The sequence below is a fragment of the Dasypus novemcinctus genome, chromosome 2 (genome assembly GCF_030445035.2).
Source record: "Dasypus novemcinctus isolate mDasNov1 chromosome 2, mDasNov1.1.hap2, whole genome shotgun sequence".
Lineage (NCBI taxonomy): Eukaryota > Metazoa > Chordata > Mammalia > Cingulata > Dasypodidae > Dasypus > Dasypus novemcinctus.
In genome coordinates, this window is record NC_080674.1 from 136,562,426 (window position 1) to 136,572,232 (window position 9,807).

General features: G+C 38.5%; 1 protein-coding gene across 1 annotated transcript in view; it reads left to right on the plus strand.

The window, feature by feature from the left end:
- ADAMTS19 (ADAM metallopeptidase with thrombospondin type 1 motif 19) overlaps positions 1–1,351 on the plus strand; it is a 283,954-nt gene extending 282,603 nt beyond the window's left edge. The window contains exon 23 of the mRNA XM_004462171.5: positions 121–1,351. Coding sequence (XP_004462228.1) covers positions 121–272 — 152 coding nt within the window. The 3' untranslated portion in view covers positions 273–1,351. The remainder of the gene's footprint in view (positions 1–120) is intronic.
- Positions 1,352–9,807: the final 8,456 nt, after the last annotated feature.

Consider the following 9,807-nt stretch of genomic DNA (forward strand, 5'->3'; position numbering starts at 1 on the left):
TTGAATGAGTCAAAGCAAATGTGCAAAATCACCCCCTGCACTTAAATGGTTTCAATATGTCCCCACAAAGGACACCTGGCATATCTGCATGTATTAAATTCACTGTATTCTCTTTCACAGCTGCTTTGACTTTCAAGTGCCTGGGAGATCAATGGCCAGTGTACTGCCGAGTGATACGTGAGAAGAACCTATGTCAGGACATGCGGTGGTATCAGCGCTGCTGTGAGACATGCAGAGACTTCTATGCCCAAAAGTTGCAGCAGAAAAGTTGACCTCTGGCAGGCTGGCTGGCCATCAACACTTTGCAATTACATTATTTATAAACACACACACTAGCATGTTTTTCAGACCAAATATTATCAGATTACATATAATTTAATCAAATTAATTTATTTTTTTGCCACCAAACATCCAACGCGGTGTTTGCTTTGGTTATAAAAATATTTTGATTTATTCTATATGGCTTCATAAATAATTTTATATGAATAAGTTGGATCCAGTTACCAGAATAAAAGGAAAAGGGGAAAAAATAGTACTAAGATCACTAAAGTTTTTTTAAGCTAAGGTGCTACTCTCTTCCCATCAACACCATTGAGTTATCCATAATGTATACTTATTTAGCATAATAGTTTAGTCATATAGAAAGAGAAATTATTTTGGTTTTGGTGCTCTGATAAAGAATAGCACATTTGCTATAATCTGTGGAGACATAACAAACCTCGTAATGTTGAAGAGGTTTATAGAGAATATATTATGAGTTTGGTTCAGAATTAGACACATCTGTAGGAAAAATTCTACTGTAATAATAACCTTATTTTAATAATGGAAAGGAAAAGTCAAAATAGAGACTTTGATCATGTTCATGAACATGTACTTGAACACAAGTATTGTAACAATGAAACACTGTAAAGATTTACACTGAATCACCATTGCACTGTTGATATAGTGTAGAGAAACCATTATAGAAATGGTAACATCTTACAGAAATGTGTATTATTTTAACATGTTGTCATTAGATTTTAGTTTTTTTTTAAATATTTTGAAGGAAAAAAAACATTGATCTACCCATTTCTGTGTATCTTTTCTGCAGGCTTTTGAAAGAATATAGTATGTAGCCTAGCAAATTATCATGAGAAAATTTACCAGACACATTTCAGTCTTTTCTCTAGGAACAAGTCAAAAAGGCTTATAATAGTGTGGTAGTTGCATTGTGCTCCTTCCTTTTAAAAATTAAAAAGTTTTACAATTCTGTGAAATGTTAAAAAGCCAGCTTAAAATTTTTCTTGTGAAAAATTATTGTACATGATTCACATGGTTCCTTAGATTTTTCAATAAAATATGTGAAACTTCCTGTTAGGAGACAATTCTTCATAGGTCTCTCACATCTTCATATGTCTTGTAAGCAAAGGTATTGACTGCCTTTGTACCACACTATCTTAAAAAGGATATTTATAAAGAAAATAGCTTTGTAAGACAGAGTTAGAGTCTGTCTCTGGAGAAAAGGGCAGGCATGCTTCATGCCCCTTATAAAAGTTCTGGGTTCCTGAAATCAGGGGTTCCTCTCCTGCAACACAATCCACTACATGTGCAGCTATCACCTGACCCTCTGTGTGTTGTCCTGTGAGAACTGGGCCACAGAGAGCAAGTGCAAGAAAATTCTGATTCTCTGGCTACTGCTATTTGCAGTAAGTTAATAAAGTCCTTTGTCTTGTGTTTATGCCCTCCAACTGTGGCAGTCTAACTTGATATCTTGCAACAACAAACCCTTCATTGTTCATGACACTTCTCTTATTATAATTTTTCACTTTCATTTTAATAAATGTGTTCAATATGGGGCAAATTTTGATTTTAGATTATCCCTTACTATGTTCATCCTTTAATTACTGAGATATAAGATTAACTAATATCAATGCATCCAATGTTAGATGGTAGGGGATTGATAGAATGAAAACCTGGAAATGAGTTAAAATATAGAAATATAAAGAACTCATAACTACTGTTGTATTTGTTTCTGCATCTGCTCATATGATCCTGCCTTATATTTATAACCTACACCTTTCACTAGCCATCCATTTTTCCTTTGCTTTTAACAAGCACCTCATGGTGCCTTTTCTGATTAAGTGACCCAAACCTTCATTCCTGAAGGATCTGTACCATTGGCCATCCTGCCTGTATTGAGTTGTTGTAATTTTCCATTAACTTTTTTTTTTTAGATTTATTTATTTCTCTCCCTTCCCCCCTCCTCCGCCCCCAGTTGTCTGTTCTCTGTGTCCATTTGCTGCATGTTCTTCTTTGTCCTCTTCTGTTGTCAGCGGCACAGGAATCTGTGTCTCTCTTTGTTGCGTCTTCTCCCTGCATCAGTTCTCCACTTGTGCAGTGCCATTCCTGGGCAGGCTGCACTTTCTTTTGCGCTGGGCAGCTCTCCTTAGGGGACGCACTCCTTGCACGTGGGGCTCCCCTACACGGGGGACACCCCTGCGTGGCACGGCACTCCTTGTGCATATCAGCACTGCGTGTGGGCCAGCTGCACATGGGTCAAGGAGGCCCGGGGTTTGAACCGTGGACCTTCCATGTGGTAGACGGACGCCCTATCCATCGGGCCAAGTCTGCTTCCCTCCATTAACTTATATCATAGGACATGGGAGAATGAAATGACACCCCAGAGAACTTTCTGCATTCTAGACATACTGTTTTCTGCCTGTATTATATGGAAGAAAGCCAACTTCTGCTGGAGAATAAGTATTAATTGCCCCAGTCAGTACAGTAACCTTTTTTGCCTGTTGATTCAGTATAGAAGGATCCCAAAAGTGATCAGGTAGCAGTCCCCACTCTTAGTATAAGGGAACCATTTTAAATGTCCCTTAGTGAAAACTTGGCTCATTTGATAATATTATTAAACCGAGTGAAGTTATGGAGGCATGAACAAAGGTTTTGCTAGTGGAATATTAAGGGTAATAGTAAGAAGAGACCCTCCCAATTTCATTCCTTCGTTCTCAAACCCATAAACCAGGGCAGAAATAGCATCACATATTGGTCAAATGATTCAGACCACATCCAACCAATCTCCTGAAGGATATTATCTTAGACCTGCAAAGTACTTTTACCCAGCTGGTGTCTGAGTTGAACCTTCAAAATGCTTTTTCATCATTATGTTAGCTCATCTGCTTCATAGGGATGGGGAGCATGGTAACACCAGAGAATTATGTCAGCATGATCCCATGGCCACATTTTATGTCAAACAAATTCTCTGAACAGAAATCATATTGTGTGGAAAACTGTAACAGTAAATAAGACATTTTGTAAGTCCATGATGGTATTTTGGCAGAAGCATTGCAGTCTCGGAAGGCAAATTTGTATTCAGAGTAAGGGACTGTTTTTCTGAGGAAATCACTTCCTCTTTCATGCTATAAATCATCTTACTACCAAGGGGGTAGTCTGGTCCACTCAGAATGGTGCCATATTGGGAATGCAGTGTCTTCTTTGCTATTGTTAAATTAAATCTTCACAGTGACTAGCTACACTGATCTTGGGAGTGGAGGTTCATGTTGCTAAATTCATGCATAATTTCCATTCCTGCACTATGGGCTGCTTCTTAGTCTATTGGGCAAGAGCAAAGGTGGCTATTGAAAGAGACTGCCTGAAACCCAGAGAACATACCGTCTTTTCCTCCTGATTATTCAGATTCTTTTCTCCTGAGGGTGCCCGTTGGTAAGCATTTAACTGGGATATAAGTATTTTCACATTCTATACCACTAAAGGAGGCCTATTTACATATCTTTTTCCCAGAAATTCCTAGTCACCGATTTTCGAATCATTCTTTCCAAATCCCTGACCATCCAACACTACCATTAGCCATGGCTCATGAATTGGTACAGATTCATACCTCCAATCCAGGCAAAATGAACAGCCAGATGCGCAATATGAAGTCTTGCTAACTGAGAGGATCTTCTTTACTACTCCTTCAAGGGCCTTTCTGTGGGGTTGTAGAGCTGTACCAACCGCTTTGGTAATGCTAGCATATTATGAAATAAAATTGGTAAACCAGGCTCATATATTTCCTATCTCAGTCACCTGGTCATAAGGAGTGCTCCATGAGTCCTTAAGGGTGAGTTGAAAGAGAAAGAGTGCACAATGTGCCAGTAGTAGGAACAACTTGCTCATGCAATTCATTTATACTTTCAGGATGTGCTCAAGCTTAATGTAATATACTTGATGATAGAATGTTGCTCTGCACAGGTAATCTTATGGCTTGGTGAATTGGATACCACTCAATTTATGATGGGCAGCCCAGGTTGCATGGTAACATGACAGCCCATTGTCAAGCATTCAGTTTCTACAAAGACCCAGGAGCAAACTGGAAGCTGCTTTTTGTACAAAAATAATTATTTTCAAAGAATGGTACTGCTTTGCTCCAAATTCCTAATGTTCTCACAGTGATTCACCATTAGTTGCCCACCAAATGTTCCACATATTAATAGGATCCTTATCTGCCACTGATTTTTCAAGCATCATATCTGCTGTGTCGTATAGTCCAAATGGTAGAGCAGCTTCAATTGCATCCTTGGTCTACTGAAGACTCCCTTATAACTCTGTGTACTACACAAAACTAGAAGTCTTCAAAGTTACTCATAAAAGTTTCAGGGTAGCATTCTCAAATGAGATGTATATTGCCAAAGAGGCTCACCATACACTGGAAGAGCCAGAGGCAGGATCTTTTCCTTTACCTTAGAAGGGATATAACAACATGCCACTGGACTCCTACACATTTCATGAAGGTGTGAATTCCTTAAATCCTTGAGGTATTTTATTTCTACTCATTGGGACACATGTGTCTTACCAAGGTGTTGGTGTCCCTGGTAGTTACTACTTCCTACTCACCGGATTCAATTAGCATGATATCATCAGTATGTTAGACCAGTATGATATTGTATGCAATATAGAGGAGATAAAGGACTGTGAGTTAGAGAGTTGATAAACCCTTAAGGTCAGATAATGAAGATATTTCTAGCTCTGTTAGGTGAAAGCAAACTGCTACTGGTGGCTTTTACTAACAAATTTATTTGTTTTAATTGCCAAATTAATAGCTGCATAACTGGCGCCAGCAGGGATAGTCATTTTCTTCAAGAACAAAATCATATCTGGAACTGTTGCATTGGAAACACCATCTGACCAGGTTTATAAACATCCTATGTAATTCTCCCAAACTCTTCTGTCTTCTGCATAGGACTAATAGGCAAAAAGAATTGTGATTTACCACCCTTGCATTCTTCAAATCCTGAGTGGTAAAAATAATTTCTGAAATCCCTCCAAGAATGCCTCATTGAGTTAGTTTCCAATTTGGATAGGTAGAGGCAATTTTAGGGGCTTTCATCTGACATTACAACCATAATATCCCTCATTCCACAGATCATAAAATGACCAAGGAGGGGAGGGGTTCTACCAGTCTCTGTGCATATGCCAAAAAGCCTCCCAGAATTAAGCAAATAACTGTAGGGTAGGTTCAGGGAATCTTGCATCCACCATGAGACAGTCAAGCCAAAACTCTATCTGACTTCCATAAGCTCTAACTTTAACTAGTGAACTACAGTGGAAAATTGGGTCTCAGGAATAAGTATCAATTCGGAGCCAATAATCCCCCAAAAGTCAGATAACCTGCCCTTCCCGCAATACATAATGATCCTGGTAAATAGCTACAGTTCCTTATAGGGAAGTCTGGGAGGTAGAATTTTCAGTGGTATAGCAGAATTCTTACTCAAAAGAACCTGGCTTCTCTTTCAGTTAAGAAGGTCTGAGTCTCTGGACGTGTTCACATCTGAAAATTGATCCAAGGGATGTAACTCCTTATTGTGGTGATTCAAGTCACACATCCCTTCACCAAACCTAGTGCTTATACAAATCAAATAAGATAGTAGAATGCCCTTTTATGCCCATGGTGCCCAAAAGACACCATGGTTAATCAGCCAATATCAAAAGTGTTGGCAGGTCAAGTTTTTCAAATTATCACTTTGGCTTTAATGCCTTATATGGTAACCACATTCATCTGATCTCTAGGAGTTAAATGCCATCATTTAGGTCTGGCCCTTCTGAAATCCCATCTTTCTCGTGAAATTCAAGGAGCCCAGTTCTACAGAGCTCTTTTTCTGATGCTGTCCTCACTAATATATTTCTCAAAGCCTTGGTGGAGAAATGCTTTCTGGATCTTTTTGGGGGGCCATATTTAGCAAGTAGACGAGCACATCTACATATCAAAACCACTCTAGCTTTCCAATCTCACTAAAGGTTTGTATTCCTTCCTCTATTCCAGGGGTTCTTAACCTTTTTTGTTCCACAGGCCCCTTTGCCAGTCAGGTGAAAATCATGGACACCTAACTAAGCCCACACTATACTGTGTATTATTTAGTAAATATATCACACCCACACCAACACATCCCCACAAGAATAAAGGTTTTTTTTTTTTTAATTTCATTTCAAGCTCACAGTTCCCTTGTTGAGAGCCTTTGCTCTACACCATATAATAGCAGGAATTTCTGGCATCTCAACTTCAATCATTTGTAGACTACCACTGGCCTGGGTCCAATTTGAAAATTCAAATTCTTAATTAATCCCAGGACTTGAACTAAGGCATTGAATCCAGAATCTATGCTTAGTGCACCCATATATATATATATATACATTTTTTTTTTTTTTTTAATCAGGCTAACTTGAACACTGTTTTCCTTCTACCCGAACCTAACACCCTTAAGAAACCTATGTATACGTATCTGGATTTCAATCAATATGAAATGGGAAAACCTTGCAATTCCTTGGATTATACACAGTCAGTACCACCTCACAAGCTATAAAAGTTACATATGGATCTTCCAGGACTTGAATCTGGATATAGGTTTAGAAGAAATGATAGGCGGTAGGGATGGGTCCTGAGGAACATCAGCATTATTGTTAAAAAGGTTTTATTTTCAGGGCAGTCATAGAAGCTTCTATGTTTTCCAACCTAGACCATGAGCTCTGAATTTACATCCCCAAGCTTGCGTTCTCTAAATTCTCCAACTTGTTTAGAAGCAGTCAGTTCCACAGTTATTATTTTCTTTGTTTCCATTAAAATGTTCTAATAAAGCAGCTACTTGCCAACCCAGAGTTATACCTTCTATAGATACCTAAATACAGGTGACTATCTATAGATTCAAGTTTAAATAGCCATTTGCCATGGTATGCCATGGATGTTCAGTGTAGCATTTTCACCCAGCAATAGGGTCATTAAATCCTTTAAATCTTGTAATATCAGTGAACCTATTCCAGATTCCTTTTTTAAAGTTCTGTTCCTGGAAACACTTCTGGTACCAATAATTGTCGGGGTTTAGCAGCACAGAAGTGCCACTGTGAGTGTTAGGGGATAAGGGATTTGAACTCACACAGCTGTAGGAAGACCTACGGAAGTGAAGGTCCATAAGAGGGAGTTGGGGGATCAATGGAAGCAACAACCAATCAATCTGAACAGCCAGGTACAATCAATATGACTATGAAGAGGAGATTTACAAAGATGTCTGTGGGACACTATTGCCTCAGTGTAGTTCCTCCTTTTTGAGTACAGAGTCATGCATAGGGATCTGAAATTGCTGCCGGTCAACAGTGCTAGTAACTGGAGAGAAGAGATGAACACCGAGCCCAGGAAAGCAAGATTAAACTGGAACCTGCCTATCAGCTATGCCTCTGACTGTCACTGCATCTGACTGAAAAAAAAACAAGGTTTTCATATTAATTGATGCAGTTTCCATTTTGCCTTTCAATCTCATGCAATTCCCTCTTTTGGCCAACTCTAACCCAAACCCACAGGGAAGGGGATTCTGGGAAGTAAAATTTCCATTTTAACTATGGAAGGTTAAAATGGCTTTAATTTTTAATTTTTGCTCAGTTTACTTTATATAAGAATCATTTGAAATGAAAACCCAAGTTCTTACACATGCCTAAATTAACAGTGAAACATTTTTTTTTTTACAAATTAGTATATTCTAAGCATTCTGGTAAGGAGTATACTTATTAGATATCCCAATAACTTTGTGGGAGCTATTGAATTATCATTTTCCAATCGTAGTAGAGCCTTAAGAGATTGGAAGAGTAAATAGCAATCATTTATTGAAGAACAGACTTCTTTAGGACCTCAGATATGACTCAGGTAGAGAAGGGGCCATACAATAGGATTGCTCTTTTGTAGTGTATCATCTAGTATAGGGGACCATAATAGAAAAGACATTGGAAATATAATATCAACACCCACACAAACACGTCCCCAAAAGAATAATATTTTTTTAAAATTTCATTTCAAAAATGAAATTCATTTGAATTCCAAAGGCCAGTAAGATGAAGCTATAAACAAAACACTCTAATGCTTCAAAGGAGGGAGAAGTCACACCATCTAGGGAAAATATAGAAAGGTTTTATGAAAGGTGAGGTGTCAGATATGCTCATGAAGGTTGTTTAGGAAGTGGTCATAAGCAGAGGCATAGGTGAGGTGATGGTGGCAGGGGCACAGTAAGGGTGGGGAACTAAAGCTTGAGTTCCTGATTGAGAGTCATGTAGGTTACTACAGGGAAAGTAATATGAGAAATGTGGACTGATGGTACTGGGTGAAGGGTAGATAAAAGATGGTGAGTATATGGAGACTTTCAGACTAAACTTGTAAATGGAAAGAGGCAGTGTCCAAACCTCTGGGCACCTAGGGCATGGAGGGAAGTCTAAAGGAAGGACGCCAAGGGAAAACTGAAGGCTCATTGCACCTACCTCATACTTTGGCTAAGGAAAAGGCCTAATCAAATATATTTGGATCTAGATTCTGTGTCTTTGCTTGCCAATATTGGAGCCAAAGACAAGTAAGGTTCTTCTTAAAAAACTGTGTTATTCCCCAAAGAACCTTTTAGGAAAAGCAAAAAGCCTGAGAAATATTTGTTCATTAGATGTATTCTAACAGCAGCCAGAAAAATCCAGAATGTACCAAGTATATACACATATACACAATATACTTGATTCTTGGAACACTTGTAGTTTAACTGTTTTGTTCTTAACTGTCATTCTGAAGAACCTTTTATATTCCCCATTAAAGGTATTGAAAAACACCTAAATATATTTCAAATATTGTAAAACAATGATAAAGTATGGGTCCAAAATTTTTGTATGGAAAATGTTAAGTGCTTAATCCAGTTCTACAAGTCAAGTATGACAGACTTTTTTAAAAAACACACACACTCACACTTATTTCCACAAAGAAGGTAAGAACTCTCTATAGCATCTTACTTGATTCAAGAAAATCCTGGCTGCTGATTTTTGTAAGTTACATGGCACTCTTCTGAAATCTGGTATTGATACATTCCACATGTAACCCTGGAAGAGAAAACCTTTCTGCTGAATCAGTAGGGTTTATAGAGATGCAAAAAAATAATAGACAACCTATGTATTTTAGAAAATGTATCCAACCTTTACCTTCTCACAAATGGGAAGGTTTCCTCTTCCTCCAAATGGAATCCATGTTTTCTCAATGAGAGGCATGAGTTGCCCAAGCAGAGTGGCTTGCAATGAGGGAAAACCTCTCCATTAAAGCCATCAGCACATTACTGGCTTGCTACACTGTCCATAGCCTCACTTCCACCTTGGCTCTCTTAACAGCAGATGGGTTCACTTAGGACAGTATGTCATCCAAACCCAGCAGCCATGCTCCTCTTTGTTTCCAAACATACTGTGTGAATGCTAAAGCATGTCATAGGAGTTTATACAGTTAGGAACAGATTCAAATGGACCTCAAGTAGTATAGGATCAAGG